The sequence below is a fragment of the Phyllostomus discolor genome, chromosome 1 (assembly GCF_004126475.2).
Source record: "Phyllostomus discolor isolate MPI-MPIP mPhyDis1 chromosome 1, mPhyDis1.pri.v3, whole genome shotgun sequence".
Classification (NCBI taxonomy): Eukaryota; Metazoa; Chordata; class Mammalia; order Chiroptera; family Phyllostomidae; genus Phyllostomus; species Phyllostomus discolor.
This window is the reverse complement of record NC_040903.2, coordinates 183,774,377-183,797,707: the sequence shown is the minus strand read 5'-3', so window position 1 is coordinate 183,797,707 and position 23,331 is coordinate 183,774,377. Positions and strand designations below refer to the sequence as shown.

Genomic DNA, 23,331 nt, shown 5'->3' with positions numbered 1-23,331 from the left:
GCCCCTCCCGACCGCCTTGTGGGCGCGCGCAGCTCCACTTCCGGCGTGCGAGGCGGTGACAATGGGAGCAGCGCGGGCGGCGCCGGGAGGCAGCTGACAGGCGTCTGCGGCTTCGCTTCATGGCCGCTCTCCAGCCCCGCCTGGGCTCGGTGGGAAGTCGGGGAGCCCGCAGCGTCCTGGCGCCGGAGCTGGCGAGCTGAGCGGGGACCTGTGTGTGGCGCCGCTGAGGCGCAGCATGTGAAGAGGAGACGGCGTCCAGCGCGAGGCGAGCCTCTCAGCCGGCCGGGATGGCTACGACGGCCGAGCTCTTCGAGGTGGGTCCTGGCAGCTTTCAGGGAGTGACAGGCCCGGGGTGCAGGTAGCGAGAAGGGCGGGCTGAGGAGCGAGCGGGTGGTCACCCGCGACCCGGGAGCAGCCCTCGGAAGAATGGTGCGGGAGCCGAGGGGTGGGGCGGCGGCTCGGGTGTCGGCGCGAGTGGAGCGTGACATGGGGGAGGGGTGGCACTGGGACGGGGGTTAGCAGGGGAGGGAACGCGGAGTCGGAAAGGAGGGAGGGGGCCTGGGAGGTGGGGGCTTGGGAAGATGTACTCGGGGTGAATGGTGGGAAGGGCTGACCGGGGCGCGGAAAGAGGAGTCAGGAGCCCCAGGCTGGGCGAGCCCGGTCCTGTCGCTGGGATCCTCGCGTAATTTTCCCAGGGTGCCGCCAGAGATCCGGACGATGGGGGGCTTCTCGTTCTTTGTAATCACAACGTTTGTGGGTAGCAGTGGCACTCGCTTCTTGCCCGCTTACCCTCATGATGGAAAAGGCCGAAGTATTTTTTGGGACAGTAAAGGCCTGCTGAGCCCTTCAGAATCATTGGAGGCAAAGCTAAAAAGAACATTTATGTGCGGGTCTCAGGGAGTTGGTGTGTGTTCCAAACCTCCCCTAGCGGCGAGCGAGGGGGTCCTTAACGCGGAGACGGCGAGCGTGCTGATGTGTTTGTTTCCTTGCGAGTTCCCAGTCTCTAAAAGTTAACATTTAATGTAGTGGAATGCAGCGTGGAAAGCTGTAATGCTCGAGATAACAGAATAGCGAAATTCTCACTGGACCACAAAACAATGAAACGTATGAAGAAAGCGTCTCCTTTTGTGAAAGAAATGGAAACGAGATATGAAGAAAAAGGAAGACCCGTTCTGTGCGTGTTTGTGTTTCATATTGAGTAACTAAGTGAGAATTGAGAAGGTCGCAGTTGATAATAGAGAATTTCTCCAAAAATGAAAATTGGAGAATTTTTTCTGCTTTAGATTCAGCAATTACTTCTTTTCTTTTTGGCTTAAAATGTAAATTCCACCGTTTTTATTACAGCTGGGAATTTTTCACGTTTGTTACCGTTACTATATTTCAGGTTTCTGTCAGCTTTTGGATAGATACTGTTTTTGTTGAGAGGAATATCATGCTATTGTTATAATAATTTGTAATAAAATGGTGATTTGTGAGTGAAAGGCTTATAGTTACGAGAAAGAATTTGGAAATACTAATTACATTTTCTCATATTTAAGTATTGAGTACATTAATTTTCCTAATTCCATCTGTATATTGATTGACATAGGAGAAGGGAGACATTCTTTTTGCTAAAAGCTTTTACTGTGTGTTGCTGGGCATGATACTGAAGTATGAAGTTCTGTAGTTCTTTGTCTTTTTTATTTATTTATGTATTCATTTTACATCTTATAAAGGTAGAAAACTATTTTTGAAGTTGTGATTGGTAGTATACCTAATGAAATACTTGGCTAGCTAGCTTTTAATAGAAACCGTACTTTATCATACAGTTCCTAAGGCATTAATCTTTGAGTTAATGAATACGGCATGTCATTCCCAGTTGTGTTTCAGACAAAACTATGTCTATTTTTCTTTAACCATTTTATCACATGAGTTCCACATAACTTACATGAAAGTGTATTTGATTTATGCCCCCCCCCCCCCCCGGGAGGAGGGGAGGAGGTACAGAAATATATATTTTGCTTTCTAGGGTCTCATCATTTAGTAAAGTAGTTAAACCAAATTAGGCTTTAACTTAACTCAGTGACCCCAGTTATGTGATAGCTGGTAATAATTCACTTACTGAGAGAGCAGCGATTTTTCAACTGGTGAGCTGCAAGAATTTTTAAAACCTGTAGTGTTTGACTATTTTAGTCAGGGGCACATACCTCTTTTCCCTGAGGTTGTCAAATAAAAAAATGTCAACAGCCAATACAACAGTGGCTGTCTGATGTGAATGAATCAAAATTATACCTATTTCTTGTCAGATCAGCAAAAAATACATTTTTTGATGTGCCATAGAATTTTAGTAATTAGTTTATGTGTGCCATGAGATGAAAAAGGTTGAAAATTGCTGCTGATAGGGTAATGATAGAGACAGACTAGTTCTTTGGCCAGAGGGTTCATAGAGCAATTTTAAACATTCTTATGGATCTTAACTCATGTGACTTTCTTTTTCCTGACCATATGTTTGTGGTTTGTTGTTTCATTAATATGAAAAAGCATTATTATATTGTTAAAGTTAAATGTTAAGAATGATTAAAATGTATTTACCTTTTCATCCCTAGAGTGGGCTCTGTCTGCTTGAATAAGTTTTCAGTCCTAAGTGAAAAATTGGCCCCTTTGCTTAAGAGGGAGGAGAGATAAAAATCCAAACCTCAGGCTTTGCTGCTGTTTCCTGTTGCTACTTGGATAGGCCCTAGGTTGCTGGGCAAGTCAGGGAGTGTCTTTTCCCTTGCTTCCCTTTCTTAGTCACAACTGGACAGCTGGAGAATTGTGGGAAGTAGAGGTTAGAACACAGTCAAGGATATTTTGTTTTTATGCAACCTGGTTTTAGTGCACTATTAAGTTGAATTGTGCTTTCATTTTTCCCCATTGAAAGTGGTCCAATCAATACAAATTTTGCTTTGAATTCATGAAATCTCATTTGTTAACTCTGCTGCTTTTAAAATCTTATTAGTCCCATGAGACTGCCTTTTTTTTTTTACTTAAACACCTTAGAACCACAAAATTAATTATAGGATATTTTCTCAGTTTGCAGAAATGATTAGTTATATATTATTCAGTTATTTTAATAGTGAAGTATCCACCCTGGCTGATGTGGCTCAATAGATCGAGTGCCAGCCTGCAAACCAAAGGGTCACTGGTTCTATTCCCAGTCAGGGCACATGCCTGGGCTGTAGGCCAGGTCCCCAGTGGGGGTCTTGTGAGAGGCAACCACACATTGATGTTTCCCTCTCTTTCTTTCTCCCTCCATTTCCATCTCTCTAACAATAAATAAATAAAATATTTTTTAAAAATAGTGAAGTATCCTAGAAATTCATGAGAATACCTTCTTAGTTTCAGCCCACATGGGCACACCTTTCTAAAAGGATCTATGTGCAGTGTTTCTAAATGATCACCTTTGGATGGACATTCTAAACGGGAAGTCTCTGCGGTTTCCTCCATATATAAAAAGGGACTAGGGTACTGAATTCCTTTTCTGTTGTTGCAAATATTCTTTTCTCTTACTGCACTACTGAGGACATCGTACTCCCTTACTTGCTTTTTTTTTTTTTTTTTTTTTTTGTCTTGTTATTCTTTTGGAGTCTTCACTTCTCCCTGCACAAGTTACCTTAATGGGAGAGTTCTTTGTTAACTAGGGTCAATTACTCATTTATCCAGCAAATATTTGTTAAGTACCTACGGAGTTCAAGATGAGGTGCCAAGATTAATGAATCTGCATGCCATAGAAATACTAATTCTATGCTATGTGCTGCAAAAAATTCAGAATGGTTTAAAGGCCAAGTAGGTTTTGGAAATGGACATACTTTGTTTCATTAGAGTTTTATAATATGCCTTAGTATGTTAAAAATTCTGAGAAGTTCATTTTCCCAACTTTTTTGATTATGATACTTTTATTTTGTAGTGCTTATTAATTTTGTGAATTCCATGAACATACTTTGGAAAATGTTGAATTGTATATAGAACCTGCCCTTATTGTTAAATAGAGAAAGGAAAATAGATATATAACTACATACTCTTGAAATAAAGCTATAAATGGAGTCAAAGAGGTCTAGATAAAATCCTGTAGGACTTGGGAGAATGGGAAGACTTCTAGAAGTGCGGAAGATTTAGGAGATGGTATTTAAATGCTATACAAAGGATAAGTTAGATTTGAGTTTGTGGAACTGGGTGGAGGGATTTTCTAATATAGCAGGCAGTGAAATCTAAGACATAAAAGAAGATAACTGGAGAAGAGTTCATTTTGGCTGGAGTGCAGAAGAAGAGGAATGGCATGTGAGGTATATTGAATTTTAATTGTAGATGTCCTGAGTGCCAGAATTAGGAAATAGTTTTTTTCTCTCTACTGTAAATGCAGGAGCCTTGCTCATGATAGTGTTTGAGGTCGTGTAATTTGACAATGGCTCATTGACTTCCAGATTAGAATTTGAGTAGTCAAGAATGCATTTTCTCATACAAACAAATTTCTGTGTCTTAAATTTTCAAACTAAGTTACAAAAGCTGTTTAAACAGATTTATCTCTTATAGTGTTAACTAGCTAAAATATATTAACAAATATGAGATATTCAAGTAAGGACCACTCCTTTACCTTTAAGGTGCTGAAATGCACTTGTTTTCAGCCGTATTAGCTGTTAAATAAATGTTTGTGGAACCTGGCTATCATGTATGTGAGTACCATGTATGTGAGAAAATGTATTCATTCAACAAACATTTTATTGAATACCTTACCTACCCTAGTCCAGAAGTCATTCCAAGTACTGGAGTCAAAAGGTGTTTTGAGTTGAAAATCTAGTTGGAATGAAAGGAAAAGAACACTTTCTTCCCTCAACACTCTGCCACTGATCTCAATACTTCACCTCTGACACCAGATGTGTGGGGATTTTCCCCACAGTTCAGCTTTCCAGTAGACATTGACTGGATGTCCTACAATTCAATTTAATTCTGACATACCCTGCCTAGAGTTAGCATCACATCCCACAAGTTAAGAGCTCAAGTCCTACAAGACACCTCTACTTCAGATACCAGTTACAGTCCAGGTTGTTACCTGTGCTTCCTACTGACTGTCTGTGTATTGGGGGTTTTCATGACCCCCTCTTGAGATTTGATAATTTGCCAGAAGGGCTCACAGGACTCAGGAAAACTACTAGGTTACTGGTTTATAATAAAAGGATACAACTTGGGGACAACCAGATGAAAGAGCTGCATAGGGCAACGTATAGAAGGAGTGCAGTGCTTCCATGCCCTCTTTGGGTGGGCCACCCTACCAGCATCTTGATGTGTTTACCAACCTGGAAGCTCTCTGAACTCTGCTTTAGGCATTTTTGTGGAGTCTTCATCATGTAGAAATAATCGATTATTAACTCAATGTCTAGACCATCTCCCCTCCCTGGAATATGAGGTGTGAGGCTGAAAGTTCCAGTCTTCTAATCATGTTTGATCTTTCTGATGATGAGGCACCATCCAGGAGCCCAGCAAGAGTTTTTTCAGTAGAACAAAAGACACACTCCTATCATCCAGAAAATTCCAAGGGATTTAGGAGCTCTGTGTCAGGAACAGGGGTCAAAGATTAAATATTAGAATAAAAGATGCTTCTAGCACCTTTATCATTCAGGTAATTCCAAAGGTTTTAGGAGCTCTGGTCAGGAACTGAGTACAAAGAACAAAATGTGTATTTCTTATATTACACCATTACAGGGGATATTGGTTAAGAGATAATGCAGTGCAGTGGGAGTACAGAATTTCTTTCTGGCATAATTAGGGAAGGTTTCATATAGTAATGACATATATATTGCATGTTGATAGATGATTCCAAGGCATAGATAGAAGATGACTCCAGTTCGTAAGGTGAAGAGTATTCAGGAAATAGTGTGAAGACAGAGGATCTGTATAAGCATTAGGTGTGGGAGTGGTGGCTCATAGTAAGGCATTGTGACCACAGGGGCAGATGGGAGAAGCTTTGAGAAGGCTTTATAAGATCATGTCTAAGGGATCTGATGTGACTTTTTTGTGTGTGTGTGTGAGGGGGAGTGAAGAGACAGATATGGGTGGTTGTAACACATTGTATTGGATCTATTGTGGGGAAGATGCTATAAGAAAATATAAAAGTTTATTTGGGTATCTCAAAGAAACAGTGTTAAATTAGGGATTTATATTCTTGTCCAAGAGCTTAATGTCTTAATTTTTAATAGAAATGATCCCAAACTCCAAGTTTTCCTAACAGTTGGTAGCATATGTAAGGAATATAAATGAAATCAGTTTAATAGAGCAACACAGTAACCAATTATGTAAAGTTGAATTTAATATGATAGTATCTTAGTCTGTAGTGTATACTTCAATTTTTGTTTTTGTTTTGGCCATTTTTGCTTTTAATTACTATAGTAAAATAGAAGGTGAAAGATATACCTTTGTCAGGTTCACGAAATTCTGAAAGATTTTTGGAGGTGGTACTTGTTTGCAAGTGTCCTCGAGAATCCTCTTGGCAGGACTTGGTCATTTGGAGGTCACAGAACTTTTTAATCTGGCTTTTTCTCATTGTAAATGCCTTTGTAGCAATATTGAGTATTAGAAAGCAAGTTATGGAGATTTATTTGGTTTTAAATGCAGAAAGCAAGTTGTGGAGAATTATTTGTTTTCTGCTTTGTTGGAACTTTGGTTACATTAGGTTCATTTATCTTAAACTTTTGTGGTGATTTGATTGCCTCTGAAGATAAAACTGCACTTTGTTTCCAGGACATTGTTCTTTCCTAATTTTCCCTCTTCCATCACTGGTTTCTCCTGCTTTGTTTCTTTTGTTCAATCTTTTTCCTCCCCTATCTCTAAAGTTTGGCGCGCTCTTCTTCCTTATAGGTGATCTCATCCAATTCAGAGGTTTTAAACGGTATTTTTAAAATTATACCTAGTTTCAGTTTTTTCCCTGTAATACAAACTTATTTTTCTGACTGTGTGCTTTCATTTATATCTAATAGGCATCTACAACATAAATACTGAATAAAACTCTTGTTCCCTTAATCTCTCTTCCATCTCTCCCCAGTCTCAGGAAATGGCACACCCACCGTTCACACAGTTGTTCAAGCTGCAAACCTCTATGAGTAATCACAATTCCTTTTTTAAATTTCTCCCCACATTAATCCTTAAGTAATTTGTATGAGTACATCCTTTAAAATGTCACATACCTGATCATTTTTCAGCACCCCTCCACTTCCACTTATAGCTGAGTCATTAGTGTCTCCAACTGGACTACTGCTGTGTTGCAAGTTGAATTCTCTGAGAAGACTTTGAGACAGAGTTTAGTGTGCAGAATATTTATTAGGAAGTACCGTTGGGATGAACAACTGTGAAGAAGCAGAGTAAGGATGCACAATTGGGCCTATGGAAAAGTAGAGCTACAATGCTGGTCCAGTGACAGTGTTGGTGGCCCCTTTTGGGAGTTCTGGAACTAAAATGACCTATCAGAGTTGTCCTGCTTTGGACCAAAGTGGTCAGACATTTATAATCCCCATCTTGGTCAGTCATTGGATATAGACTGCATTAGTAAAGGTATAACATTGAGTGAAGTGTCTCTTTGCAGCCTAGGAGATCTCTGAAAATACTGTCAGATGAAGGCTCTCTGAGGATAGCACTGCTAAGACCTGGAGCACATCCCTTCTTGAAAGGTGACCTGGGTGACACATCATTGTATCCACCACAGACCAACCTGATACCACTAGACTCCACTTCTTCATATACATTTGAGGAACAGTTCCTTTAGCTTTCTACTTGGGGTTCTTATCTTAGAGGAAAATTAGAAATTTAGTGGGATGAACTGCAGCTCTTGGGTTGCAACTGACATACACTGTTTCCCTCCTCTACTCTTCATTCTAACCACCTGCTTCTGCCCCCCCTTCAGTTAGTTCTTCTGCTATTCTTGGTGGTTTAACTGGTTACCATACCCTTCTTAGGCCAGAGCAGCTACATTTGTCCATGTACTTTAGAATTGGTCAATGGAATATCAAGATATTCCCATGAGGAGATCTATGTGTCAAACATATTTTCTGTACCCATTGTGTAATAGCAGCCCTGCTTATAATGATTAGTGTTGAATGCCCCTGACAAAGATGGCCACTCTTCACCTTCCCCCCACCCCCCCCCCGAATATAAGCAGTCAAAATGTACAAGTAGTATCTGTAGTTAGAGTTTAAAGGGACTTCTTATTACATTCCCAGGCAAAAGTGTTTCCTGTTGGGAGTGTAAGTCCTCTAACCCTGAAGATGCCAGAAATGCAGGAATAGCAAGCACAAATTAGGGATCATTATAAGCAGGGCCACTTCTGCTTTTACTCCTTGTTCCTAGATTTGTGTTTTTCCACCTTTGAGGACACAGCATCATATAAAGGTTTTTAGTTCAGAATGTATACTACATCTTGGAGGATAGTGCTCCATTGTTAGAGTATTGTCCTTGAACTGGTGCTTCAGCTGTGCCTTCAGCGGGCTGTTCAGTGCTCTGTCAGACTGGTAGCTTCTGGGTGGTAATGTTTGTAATATGACCAGTGGATCCCATGGTCACCACCTTTGCTGTAAAATGGGTCTCTTGGTCTGATATGATATGTGGGATCTCATGCCAGAAAACAAACACTCCCTCTTAGGAGAGACAAACCCAACTTGAAATGTTTTTAATTTTCATCAGAATGAATTACTTTTTCAGACTGGAAAGGGCTCAATGTAGTCATCTTGCCACCACATGGCTGATTAGTCTACATGAAGGATGGGATTGTGTAAGGGCTCGGAGTTGGTCTCTGTCGCTGTTAGCCTAGATGTTTGGTTTTCACAATAGATGGGTCAGCCTAGGTAAGTAGGACCTCATGCTGTTGGGGCCATGTAGTGTCTATACTGTGTTTGCTCTGTTTGGGGTGCTAATAATGCTGGGAAGAGGCTGGCTGATGTTGGCTGGCAGAGGAATTTTGTCTTCTAGGTTGTTTAATTCTTCTTTTGTGGTGGATGTCTGTCCTCTGGGGGTGTTAACATGTGATACAAAGATCTTTATACTTCATGCCCATTCTCATGTATCCATTCACGTGACTCTACCCCCGGTTCCCTGTCTTCGGTCTTCCCTTTTTTTTTTTTTTAAGATTTTATTTATTTATTTTTAGGCAGAGAGGAAGGGAGGGAGAAAGAGGAAGAGAAACATGGATGTGTGGTTGCCTCTTGTGCACCCCCTACTGGGGACCTGGCCTGCAACCTGGACATGTGCCCTAGACTGGGAATCAAACCAGTGACCCTTTGGTTCATAGGCTGGCATTCAGTACACTGAGCCATACCAGCCGGGGCTGTCTTCAGTCTTCTAACCTTGGTCCTCTGATAGCCAGGCCCTTTGCCATTGTCTATGAGTCTGTGTATATTCTAACCTCAGATGTGTTCTCTGTCCACTGAAGAGGATGACCAGGTATATTTCTGAACCTTTGCCTCTTGGGAAGATACTTTTCTTGCCACTGAATTTCATGGCCACCCCTGAGTGAGGTTGTGACTGCAGCTGCTGTCCAGTTTTAGTAAGCACTCACAGGCCTGGCCAGCTCTCCATGAACCAAGTTCAGGCTTTTTCCTTGTCCATCAGCTGGTTGTAAAAGATCGCCTCATAAGGCCATAGGTGTAAATTGAGAGAGGGATGCTAGTGCGATAGTGGTGGAAGACAGGGAAGTTTGGGCTACCTGCTCAGGCAGTTTGCTTTCTGGTCCTGTTCGAGTGTTTGATTCTGCGTTTACCACTTCCATTTTATGATGGATAGTTCCTGAGTCCACTTGTCATTTACACTTGTCCACTTGTCTAAGTGTATTAGAACCCAGGTAATGCTGTATAGTTCCAGATGCATGGTCACTTTGTCATCTGTGGTCAGGTGTGCCATCTACCGGGGTCCAGTAGCCCACCAGGAGTTGTTTCTCAAAAGATGTATAATTTTCTGCTGCTGCTGCTGGTGTGATCTTGTTTCACATCCAGGGGTCTGTGCTGTGATTATCCCGTTGGACCTTGCCATAACTCCATATGACACTGTTTCTTAACACTGATACCTTTAATACTTTAGTAAATACTGATTACTTTAACACTGTAGGGTCTGCTAGGTTGTATGGCTCAGGCAGCCAGGGTTGGTTTTATGGCCCCCACTTTTACAGAACACTTTTCTGCTTCTGTAATGCCTGATATGTGTGCCAGAGCAGGTGTGGAATAGGCTTCCTCTAGAACTCGAAAAAATCTACCAGGTGTTGTGTGTCCTTCCTTGTTATGGGAGGTGCAAAAATTTGTTCTTTACTTTGGATGAGATCTCCAGCACGCCCCTGACAACCTTAAAAATATTACTGATTCACTTTGCCATTGAATCTTTGTACAATATTATGTCCCACTCTCTGGAGTATAATTATTATATCAAGGCTCCTCCAGTGTGGTAGCCACTTGCTTGCTTAACCCAGCCCAATTATTGTGATGTCAGTTAGCATGGTGGATTAATAAGATGTTCTGAGAATGTCTTATGGTACAGATAATGCTATAATACAGTGTAGGAGAGTTCGCACTGCCTTGAAGCAAAACTAAATGTATACTGTTGTCAGTTCTGTGTGACTGTGAATTGTCTGATCCTCTTTGCTGATAGGGATAGAAAAGTATGTATTGCCAAATCATTGGCCATGTACCATGATGTTGGGAGATGTTACATTGGTTGATTTTGAGGTAGTTATTCTCCAGATTTGTCTGGTTTCTGAAAAAATCCAGACTGATGAAAATGATGGGTAAAACCACCCCTGCATTCTTTCGATGTGGAGTCAGTAAACTTATAGCTCATGGGATAGAGACCTGTTTTTAAAGTTTAATTGATACACAGCCATGCCCATTTATTTATATATTATCTATTGCTGCATTTGTACTATAGTGGCAGGGCTGAATGGTTGTAACAGAGACTGGCCTATAAACCTAAAATACTTACTGTCTGGCCCTTTAAGGAAAAATTTGCTGATCTTTGCTTTAGAGCTTTAAGAATAGCCCTAATTTTCGCCATCCCACTTGATTTACTAACTATATTGAGTTAGAGAGGGGCAATTTTAAAGACTTCTATTTAGATTTCCTCACTGTAATAGCCCTTATTTTATAGACCAAGTGCCCAATATGATAATAATGGTGATGATAAAAAGTACAAGGTTATCATCCATTGGTCTTAACTGGATCCTTTTCACATGTGGTTTCTGTCATCTAGTCCATGCTTATGTCTCAGTCCTCTAATGGGTTCAGCTCTATCTTCCCTTCCATAATGGTCTGGAATACTATTTATTCCATTTATGCCTGGCTGAATTTTCTTCTTTCCTCTGGTGTCAGCTTAGTATCACCTTTACAGAAAGTTTACTTGTTGCAGTACCACTTCTGGCTGTTCTTCTTCTGTCCCTCACCATCTTCCTGTCCTTTCTGTTTCTCTTACACAGGGGTGGGCAAAGTATGTTAATAATAATTAATAATACAAGAATAAACTTGTAATATTATATATTATAATAATATATATTATTATATATTAAACGGTTTCATGTACTTAGAATTGCACACCTACTTTTGCCCACTTCTGTATACTCTTAAAATATACAAGACTTTTCTTTCCCTTACATTTATCATAGTTTTTTAAGTATATTTTATTGATTGGGCTATTACAGTCGTCCCAGTTTTTTCCCCCTTTGCCCACCTCTGCCCAGTACTCTCCTTCCCTCCACAATCATCCCCCTTAGTTCATTCCCATGGGTTGTGCATATAAGGTCTTTGGCTTCTGCATTTTTTGTACTATTCTTAACCTCCCCCTGTCTATTTTTAGCTACCAATTATGCTTTTTAATCCCTGTACCTTTTCCCTATTCTCCCCGTCCCCCTCTCCACTAATAGCCCTCCAAACGATCTCCATATCTATGATTCTGTTCCTGTTCTAGTTGTTTGCTTAGTTTGTTTTTGTTTTTTAGATTCAGTTGTGGATAGCTGTGAGTTTGTTGTCATTTTAATGTTTGTATTTTGATCTTTTTCTTAAATAAATGCCTTTAACATTTCATATAATAAGGGCATGGTGATGGTGAACTCCTTTAGCTTTACCTTGTCTGGGAAGTACTTTATCTGCCCTGACATTCTAAATGATAGCTTTTCTGGATAGAGTAATCTTGGTTGTAAGTCCTCGCTTTTCATCACTTTAAATACTTCTTGCCAGTCCCTTCTTGCCTGCAAAGTTTCTTTTGAGAAATCAGCTGACAGTCTTATGGGCACTCCTTCGTAGGTAACTCTCTGCTTTTCTCTTGTTGTTTTTAAGATTCTCTCTTTAACTGTTGGCATTTTAAGTATGATGTGTCTTCATGTGGTCCTCTTTGCCTCCAACTTATTTGGAACTCTCTGTGCTTCCTGGACTTCTATTTTGATTTCCTTTGCCAAGTTAGGGAAGTTTTCCTTCATTATTTTTTGAAATAAAGTTTCAACTTCTAGCTATTCTTCTTGTTCTGGCAGCCCCGTGACTTGGAAGTTGCCACTTTTGGAGATGTCCTAGAGTCTTTTTATTCTCTTCCTGTGTTTTTGAATTCTTGTTTCTTCATTCTGTTCTGGCTGATTGTTTATTTCTTCTTTATGATCCAAATTGTTGATTTGAACCCTGACTTCCTTATGTTCACTGTTGGTTCCCTGTGGATTTTTCTTTATTTCACTTAGTGTAGCCTTCATTTCTTCTTTTATATGTTTACTGTGTTCAATCAGTTCTCTCAGCATTCTTATCATAAGTGTTTTGAACTCTGCATCTGATAGGTTGACTGTCTCCATTTCAGTTAGTTCTTTTCTGGGGTTTTGTCCTCTTTTTTCATTTGAGCAATATTTCTTTGTCTCCTCTATTTGGCAGCCTCCTTGTGTTTGTTTCCATGTATTAGGTAGAATTTTGATTTGTTGTCTTAGGGTACCAGTTAAGTTGTATTGGGTGGAGCCTTAGGTATTCTCCAGGGTAGGGCAACCTGTTTCTCTACTTTGTGGCTCTGTATGTCAGGAAAGGGTTAGAGAGGCAACAGTGCTACTGTCTGGCTGCTGGAAGCTTGCTTGGCACTCACCCCATTTCCACTCTCTTCACCCCCTTCTTGTATGAGACTGCCGCCCCTCCTGCTGCTGCCCTGTTGGTGGATCCCATAGTGTGTGGGCCTGCCTACTTTTTAGGACTGTGTGGGCCCTTTAATGGACTCTCCTGAGAGACTGGCAGTTTCTTCCGCTGCCTCAACCCCCACTAGAAGTTATGAGGCCAGAAGTTATGAGGCTTTATTTCCTAGTTCTGGAAATAAAGCTGGGCAGTCTGGCCTGGGGCTGGGCAGTCTCGCCTGGGGCTGGGATCCCTCCCTCCCAAGATATCCCTCCCAATTTTTATCCACCACAGGTGAATGTGAGACCACCTGTTCCACCAATGCCACTGTTACCTCACTGCTACCATACTGCCCTGGCTCCCCGTCTCTGCCCCCTCCTACCTGTCTGGATGACTATGTCTTCTTCAAATCCTTGGTTGTCAGACTTCCATACAGTTCAATTTTCTGGCAGTTCTGGGTGTTACTTTGTTTTGAGGTTAGGTGTGATTCTTCTTATGGTTGTACATGGAAGCAAACAATGTCTACCTATGCCTCCATCTTGACTGGAAGTCCCCCACATTTATCACAACTGAAATTTGTTATTTCTGTAATTACTTGCTTAATATTGGCATTCTTAGAAGATCATTTCTATGAGGCCTTGCAGTGATCCTATCTGTTGAATTTACATCTGTATTCTTAGCACCTGCCACCTTCTCCAGCACATAGTAGGTCATCAGTGAACATTTGCTGACTTAATGAGTACCCTGTTTTCATTTCCCAACTAGTTACTGAGTTACAACTCATTCAGCAACTTTAATACTGAGATTTATGAACACATTTTTTATTTTACTTATTATTTACTTATTACTAATTTTACTTATTACTAATTTTACTTATTATTACTTATAAGTACTATTGCACTTATATATATTTTTTTTTCTATTAGACTGAGTTTCTCAGAGGTACAATTTATGTTTTATACATCTTATTTTATTCCAAAGCCTAACAGAGTGCTTGACACTGGAAATTTTGTTCAATGAATGCTTATCAGTGAAAATGTTTTAAAAGTATGATTAACAAATGGAAAGTTTTACAGGTATAAGAATTTAAACTGGAATCACCAGGAAATGCTATCAGCTGAAGTTACATGCTAAGTGGGAGGCAATATATGATGTTCATTTGCAATTTGGTAGTATGGGAAATAGGTAAATTAGCATATATTAATATAAAAATGAATTATTAAACTGATGTTGAACATTTCAACATTTTTTGATTGGTCCTTCTATTCTTTTTTGTTTTTTAATTATTGCTTTTTTTTCTGAGAACATTTAGAAAATTTTGTATACTGCCCTTTTCATCCGATATTATGTGAACTTTTTTCTCATTAAATTTTTTATAACATGATTTTAATAGCAACATAGCTTTTTACCTTATAAGTTTACCATGATTTTTCAATAATGATTTTGTTGAAAATTTCTGTAGAAAATTTTTTAATGTGTGTAGTATTCAGTGAGCATTCTGCAAAAAATTATGTGTTCATATCTGCTTTTCCCTTAAAATTTTAAAAGTAGAATTACTGGGTTAAGGTATAAGAACATTTGTAATACTGTTGATGTTACTGAAGTATTACTTATTGCCCTCCAAAAGTCACAAAAATACTGTGCCTATTAACATTCCTAGCAGTAATGAGAGTGTGAATTTCAGCTTACCCTTTCCTGCACTACATATAATTAAAAAAGACTTTGTCACTGTGAGATAAAAATGTGATAATGTTACTTATTTGATTATTAGTGAAATTGCATCTTATTTTTCATGTTTCTTGATCATTTGTATTCCTTCTGTAAATTGTGTCCTTCACATACTTTTCTGTTAGGATGTTTTAATTGGTATTAGTACTTTAATTTTAAGTTCTCGCATAGTAGAACCTATTTCATTTTTGTAAGTGGTATTATCTTCTATAAAAATTTTTAAAAGAACATTTATTTTGTAAACTAGGAGCCTTTTGTGGCAGATGAGTATATTGAACGTCTTGTATGGAGAACCCCAGGAGGAGGCTCTAGAGGGGGATCTGAAGCCTTTGATCCTAAAAGGTGAAGTAAATTTTTTTCATAGACCTGATCTAGTACAAATTTGTGTTTGAGATAAATGTGACTGTTAGAATTTCTTTTAACGTTCATGTAAAGGGATATCAGTTAATTGTTGGTCATTAAAAGACATAAACATTAGAAGTTGGGCACTGATTTTTTTTCCCCCTTTACATTCCTTTTTATTTTAGAGGATTTTAACTGGTATGAGAGAAGGGATTTTGTTACAATGTAATAATTTAATATTTTCTTCAATTAGTAATAAATTAGAGTTGGTAATAAAAACACGTCAAATGTATTGTTTTTAGCTATAAATTGGGGGAACAGAAAGTCAATGTATCCTGGAATGCACAATATTATTTTTATATAGTACATTTACCTTTTGACTGTTTCTTTGAAACTGGTTTTGTTTTGGAGGTTAATGGAGATTCTAGGTGAGGTTTTTATTTGTCTGAGATGATCCCAACAAGATGCTATAGAGAAGATTAACATGATCATTCTATTAATACTTAATTTACAACTATAAATGAACTGGTTAGTTCCTAAAATTAATCACAGATGGGTTTATACATATTCTCCTTTTTCTCTATTAGGTTATTAGAAGAATTTGTAAATCATATTCAAGAACTACAGATAATGGATGAAAGAATTCAAAGGAAAGTAGAGAAACTAGAACAACAGTGTCAGAAAGAAGCCAAGGAATTTGCCAAGAAGGTGCAAGAGCTCCAGAAAAGCAATCAGGTAAATGTTTAGCTAACCAATGAATAGTTTATATAGCTATAATATCTTTATTTCCTTCTAGCTTTAAGTTCTTAATAAAAATCTAGTCAAATTATAACAACTATTGAATTTTTCTCTAGTGCTCCCATGCCATTGGATAAAATTTTAGTGAATTGTTATTAGACACTCTTGGCAGTGGCTAACTACTGAGTGTTGGTTTGGGATCACAGCACTCCCTTCTAGGATGGGGTGCTATCCAGTACAGTGTGGTCTTTGCTTCCCCTCTAACAGTGCAGTGTTTTGGGAATGATGTTTCAGCAGACCTGTATCTTTGGGGGTTCATTGTTAGGTTGGACATTTAGGTAGTGATTTACATTCTTATTTAATCATCAATGTAGTACCAGACTAACTGTTACCTGGATGAGGTTTTTCTCTAGGGGGACCCTAGTGGGGGAAGTTTCACCAAAGTCATCAGGTGTATCCTAATAAGAATTATAATGTAACTATGGGAAAAGTAGGTGCAGAATTCTTCCTCAGTCCATGTTGGATTACAAACAAATTACTGGACTGGTCCTAGGGCTAAATAGACCAATCTTCTTAGGTCCTACACTTAATCTGGAACCTCCAAATGCCTTTCACAACCTGGGCCTGATCTAGAAATTGATTTCCCTTTATTAGTGTATTAGTTTGAGGGACGTTGTTTAGCTCTGCTGTCTCTCGGAGACTGTTCTTTGATGTTAGAAATTAACAAACTGATCTCTGCTCTGATTTCATTAATTTAGAGTCCTTCACATAAGGATAGTTGCAAGAAAATATTTAATTAAAAAGTCAGTAAATTGCATAAGATATAAAATTTTTTTAAATAGTTAAGGTGATAGATTCCAAATACTTCTAAGGCAGTTTTCCCTTGGTAATAATAATAGTATTAATAGTTAATCTAACAAGTTCTAAAGCTAATGTGCTCTGCCAAATGTTAGCTGTATAAACTCAAGCAACTCAATCTTTCTTTGCCTCAGCTTTTTCATCTACATATGAAATAGGTTGTTGTAAGAATTAATTACAATAAACACACGTAACATGCTTAGAACAGTGTCTCGCACAGAGGAAGTCCTTCGTACATGTTTGCTGCTTTCCTCCCTCAATTTAAGGTTAGAACAAAAGTATCATACTGAATGATCAGCAATTTTGTTATTGGCAGTTCTAAGGCATTCATGCTACATAGTTTTTATCTTCCACAGTCAGTGTACCCTGGGAAAAGGGATATTCTAGGAAGTAATGTACCTTAGCATAAGTAGAATAATTATCTTTTCTGGTTTCAAAACTGGGCAAAAAATATTTTACCTTGTTTATGATACTAACATTGCTCTTAAGATATTTAAAGTAAAGATATATTAAATATTCTTTTTAATCAGTGTCTCTTCTAACATTTTTATGACTCATGTTAGTGTAGTAGCAAGTGAGTTGTTCAGTTAACTGGTCTCTTTGATACTTAGTTCATTGTTATCAGAATTGTTTCCAAGTTAGTGGTACTGGGAACTTTGGTTTGCTATCTTGTTGATTAACAAATGTATTCATGATAAAATATGATTTTAATAGACTATAAAATATACTTTTATACATAAAAGTATAAAAGTCTGCAACTTTTAAGTTTTTAGATTATGTACTGATCTAAATGAGCATGAATTGTTTTTGTAGATCATCTCCTATATAACTTCTGTGTTATCTTTAGCTACATAAGTTTGAGAGTAGTGATGAGTTGGTGTGTTAGTTTTGATACAAATTATAAGCTAATTATGGGTGCTGTCATTGTATTATAAATAAAAATTGGGTTATGCCATTGTATTTTATGCATATGCACATTTTATTCCTAGGTTGCCTTCCAACATTTCCAAGAACTAGATGAACACATTAGCTATGTAGCAACCAAGGTCTGTCACCTTGGAGACCAGTTGGAAGGGGTAAACACACCCAGACAGCGAGCAGTAGAGGCTCAGAAATTGATGAAATACTTTAATGAGTTTCTGGATGGAGAATTGAAGTCTGATGTTTTTACAAATTCTGAAAAGGTAAGCACTGTCAGAAGGATAAAAGCAAACTACAGCATTAATAACAATGTCCTAATTTAAACTGCAATTATTACTTTCCAGAGAAGAATTTCAATCACTGGGTAGCTGACTTCTTAAAAGTTGTTATTGTTCTAAAATGTAAGTTAGTGTTATTTGCCTACAGATTGCTGATGAAGTATTTTTATTCTAATTATTAATTGGATTGCTTGGCATTTTTCTTTATGAAATTATGTGTGGTTTAGAAATGCTGAGCTGTTGAACATTTTCTGTAACTGATTTTTAATATTAACAGAAGTTCTGTAGTTTTTGAATAGTTACATTTGGCTGGATGAGGGTTGTCTGACCTAAATCATTGATAAGTTGAAGTGGCATTTTTGTTGTTTTATTCACTTAGCTTAAAGTGGATATATGCAGCAGTATGATCTGAGTAATTTTCTTAAATCTTGTTTACCCTTTTTGGATTCATAAACTCAGAAGAAACTTACAATTCTGCTTTCAGTAAGCAGTGAGTTGAAAATTTTCAGAGTAAATGAACTGCAGGGAAGGTTTCATTGGGAAGGTGATTGTACCATTATAAAATCATAAGATTTTGGTGCCAGAATGACAAATATATGCTTTATTAACTCATTGGTGATACCCTGGATGTATTCCTGTTGCTCAAAATTTTTATTTGTTGTGGATTTTAAAAGAAAATTGTTTGGGTGAGGGTTTGTGGGCATATATAGGAGAATATTATTATTTTCAAATATAAACTTATTTATATATAAGGGTTTTTAAAAATGACTGCTTTTATTTTTTCACAGATAAAGGAGGCAGCAGACATCATTCAGAAGTTGCACCTAATCGCCCAAGAGTTACCTTTTGATAGGCAAGTTTATTTTTCAAGAGCTAATTTGAATATATGGTACAATGAATAGAATAAACTTATATTTTTCCCTGTATGATTTTGCTCATTAATTCAACAAGGATTTATAAATCCTTTGTACAAAGTATAGTATATTGTAGTTGAATGAAAAACTATGGTTCCAGTTTCTAAACCTAGTAATATACCTTGAAATAGTTTCAATCCTTTGTTTTCCTTCTGGGGAAAAAATGATGGGAGAGTTTTGAAATTTACTCAAGTGAGAGTTTGAATTTTAATTTTGTGGACTTTGACAACCAAGATGGGAGGAGATAGGGAGAGGTTAAGCATAGGACCATTCAGCTGCTTTTTTCTAATCTCTAGATGAAAGTTCTTAAGTTTTTAAAGACCTAAGGTACCTTTGGAAGCTGATGCGCCCTGGTCAGGTGACTCAGTTGGTTGAACATTCTGTGCACTAAAAGGTTGTAGGTTTGATCCCTGGTCAGGGTGTGCATACCTAGGTTCAGGGTTCAATCCCCTGTTGGGGCACATATGAGAGAGACAGCTGAGCGATGTTCCTCACATTGATGTTTCTCTCTCTCTCTACTCCTCTCTTCCTCTCTCTCTAAAAATCATTAAACATATCCTTGGGTGAGGAGAAAATTAAATGTGAGGGTTCTTTGAAAGAAAAAAGAAAAGTGAATTGAAAGCTCTAAAGTTTCTTCAAAAAATCCAGATACACAGATTGTTGTATACAGTTTCATGGAATTTTATACTCACTAGCTTATTTGCAAACTCCTCTCTAGGGACTTCAGGTTAAGAACCCTTGCTTTAGTTACCAGGTCCTGGGGCCATTGCTAAGTCAGGTATTAACGGTTTTAGCCTAAAAAAACTTCACTGAGACAAAAAATTTTTGCATGATTTCCTTTAGTCCATGGAATGTCACATACTTTAATAAAATATTGGTAGTAGTGGTTTCCTCATGTGAATATCTTGAAAGAAATATGCCTTCCCACATGACAGACAATTTATCTGTTACTGGTAATGTTAGAAGATCCTGTAGTACAGATAAAATGTAAATTTATTACTATACTTAAAGCCTGACTGTTATACCCCAAACATAGAGATTGAATACCCCAAACATACCCCCAAAATACATCTTATTTTACTCTCAACTCTGTGTCTTCATAAAGTGTTAGCAATAATAGTCATCTATTACTTAGCTGTTACTAATAATCTCATACTTGCCTAGCATGTTGAGTAATTGTTTTTAAAGTGACCCACAAAAACCTCTCTTTTAACTTTATGGCATTTCATAGTTGGGCCATTTACTTAAGTGGTAAAATGTGTGACTCATGATAGGTGCATAATAGTTGTTGGCTACCCCTTCCACTCCTCTCTCTCCCCTGTTTCCTCTATAAAACACACATGCATATACTCATCTTCTCCCACTTCTCAGTTATACAATCATATACTTCTTACAGTTTTGTTTTAGCCTCTGCTAAGCTGTAGGCTATACAATATAGCATAGGCATGTAGTAGGCCATACTATCTAGGCTTGTGTAAGTGCACTCTGTGATGTTCACACAACAATGAAATTGCCTAATGGACCATTTTTCAGAATATATTCCTGTTAAGTGGCACATGACTCTATATTAGTTTTGGATAATTCTAAATTTTTATTACTTTTTTCATCTGTCTTTGGCATCTCTTCTGCCAGCCACGTTCTTTTCTCTTCATACTGATTGTGTAGGATCTCTCAGCATCAATTTTGCATGATATGCATCCCTCTTGATATTTAAGATTTGAAAAAATTCTAGTCTGGTTTGTGTGATATTTAGTTTCTGAATTTGCAAAGATTGAATGATTACTCTGCACATTTCTGGGTCCTTTTTTATAGCTTCTGTACTAGTTTTAAAAGAATTAATTTGTATATACCGTTTATTGTTTTTCTTTTAAATAATAATAATAATTGAACTTTATATGAAAATATCCTAACAGAGGGAGGAAATAGGCAAATAAAAAGTGAATTTAAAATGCAAGTGAATATGACTAGGGACAATAGCTCAGTTTTGGGGCTGACTGAATTGTTAATGCCTCATATAATTCTTCCTGCTTAAAAAGGGAATTGGTTATTCAATGTGAATTTCCTAAATGAGAACCAGCTACCCTATCTGAATTGCTGAAATTTAGTTTTGTCACCTGGTATGCTTTCTGTCAATACTCTCTGCCTTCTGGTTTTGGCTTTTTTTTTCCTTTTTTTTTATGATGACATTTAATACAAAGCATTCCCATATATTTCTAAACTCAGTTTCCCCTTTTATTTATACTTTATATTACTCTGGTACATTTGTCACAACTAACAGATTTCATCATTGGTTTTTATCTTTCAGATTTTCAGATGTAAAATCCAAAATTGCAAGTAAGTGGGGTTCTATTTATTTAACTGTTTTGAACAAGTAATAAATTATTGTATAAGAGAAAAAATTAGTAAAAGGACGGGTAGTGGAAACAATGTCACCCTTCCCCCGTGTTCCTGAGTTTGATTGCTCTTCCTTGAAACAACCATTTCCAGTTTCTTTGGTATTCTCCCAGAGCATTTGAGTGTATAAGCATAGAACATAAATCATGTATACATGTGTAAAATTTAGTTCTACTGTCCCCATTTATTTTAAAATAATTAGTAGCATACTATACAAATAACTTGTACCTTCCTTTTTTACTTTAACAATGTATTTTGGAGATTGTTTTATATTCATACATATATCTCTAAAGTGGGTTCTTTTTTAAAAAGCTAAGCTCATATGAGCATTGTGGTACCTATTTAATTCCTTATATGACTAGTTTTGATTCTTACCAATCTTTGGATTATATTTTGGGTAGATCATTCTAGGTTTCTGGAACAGCCACTGTATTTGCAGGCTCTCATGATAGCCTGAATCACTGTTTAAGAGGCCATTTTGCATAGAAGGTGCAAAGAGCTATTTTCCCAAAAAGTGTTGTTAGAAAAAGGTTGGCACTTGGACTTACCTGCAGTGTTTGTGATCACTATAGATTAGTCCAAAGTTCAGTTATTCAAAACCATAATAACCTCAGGAATGTAGTGAATCAAATATCACATTTTATCTTAAGGTGAAATTTGGTGTTGAATCCACCATTGTTCAGAGTAAAGGCATCTGAACTCAAGTAAACATTTCCAAAGTCGTCTTCTCCCTTCCTGTGGTTTTTAAGATTTTCCCTATCTCTTGCTCTCAGAGATTCCATCTGGGAGGTATTTCTCAGTCAGATGCTTTTTAAAGTAATAGTGGTAAATAACAGTCAAACTATGAGAACTCAGCTGTTTTATTAGCTTAGGAAGATTTTGTGCCTTAAAAATATAGATTTATATACCAAAGTATATTGTAGGGTCTAGATTCTGCTGCCTGTAATCTCATATTATTTTCTAATTCTTTCAAAAAAAATGATAGATCTGTAGTCATTATATTTATAAATAATTCATATACTGGCAAATAACTTAGATACTGTGTCTATCTCATTGTAGCTGAGTGACTTTCTTTTTTATTTTTAGGTAAATACCATGATTTAGAATGCCAACTGATTCAGGAGTTTACTAGTGCTCAAAGAAGAGGTGAAATCTCCAGAATGAGAGAAGTAGCAGCAGTTTTACTTCATTTTAAGGTAAATAGTAAAAATTAAAAATGAAGATTAGTCTTTGAAACTGTGGAGATTATATAAATTCTATATATTATAGTCTCTGATTTTCCCCTATTGTATGACTTCACAATGATCACTTTTATTGTTTTGAATAATGTGAATATGCATGTCATTATCTCTTTCCTTAAGTGACATTGAATTTTAGGTATTCAATATTTAAATAGGTATTTTATAGTTTATAACAATATTTTATCAAACATTAATGTATATATTTGATATCAGTATATATCAAGCTATATATGAATTTTTATATAGTTCGACATAGAAAATCATATTGTTTGCCTTCTTGGTTTATAATGTATTTTTTTTCAGTCAGGCATGATATGAAATAGGTCAAAAGCAAGAAGACTTGACCTTAAGTATCTGGTGGAGTATAGGAACCATGGAATAGATAGAATATGACTAGTAAAAGACTTAAATTAAATCAGAGGATCTCAGGTGATAATACAAAGGAATATTCTATTATGGAACTGTCTTCCTATAATTTGAATTAGGAAGAGATTTCCTATATGGGAATGCATTTCTGTAAACAAAATGCTTAAATAAATAGTGCTTCCTTCAGTCTGTTTCTTTACATTCATATCAGATTAGGGAAATATAAGCCATTTGTTGGACTTTTCATTTAAGTACTATATCTAAGTATTAAGAATGACTCTTGATTTTGCAGAACTGGTAGGAAAAGGTGAAGGGATTAAGCAAAAAGCAAAAATAAAAAAAATTAAAAAAACTCATAGACACAGACAACAGATGGTGATTACCAGAGAGAAGGGAGGTAGGGGGAGGTAGAAGAAGTTATAGGGGGATAAATGGTGATGGAAGG

At 37.3% G+C, this 23,331-nt stretch overlaps 1 protein-coding gene across 1 annotated transcript in view; it reads left to right on the top strand.

Annotated features, from left to right (window-relative positions):
- The first annotated feature begins 5 nt into the window (after positions 1–5).
- The window catches only part of EXOC5 (exocyst complex component 5), a 43,198-nt gene continuing 19,872 nt past the window's right edge, over positions 6–23,331 (top strand). The window contains exons 1-7 of the mRNA XM_028505624.2: positions 6–314; positions 15,082–15,176; positions 15,764–15,911; positions 17,762–17,956; positions 18,760–18,824; positions 21,191–21,219; positions 22,366–22,475. Coding sequence (XP_028361425.1) covers positions 288–314; positions 15,082–15,176; positions 15,764–15,911; positions 17,762–17,956; positions 18,760–18,824; positions 21,191–21,219; positions 22,366–22,475 — 669 coding nt within the window. The 5' untranslated portion in view covers positions 6–287. The remainder of the gene's footprint in view (positions 315–15,081; positions 15,177–15,763; positions 15,912–17,761; positions 17,957–18,759; positions 18,825–21,190; positions 21,220–22,365; positions 22,476–23,331) is intronic.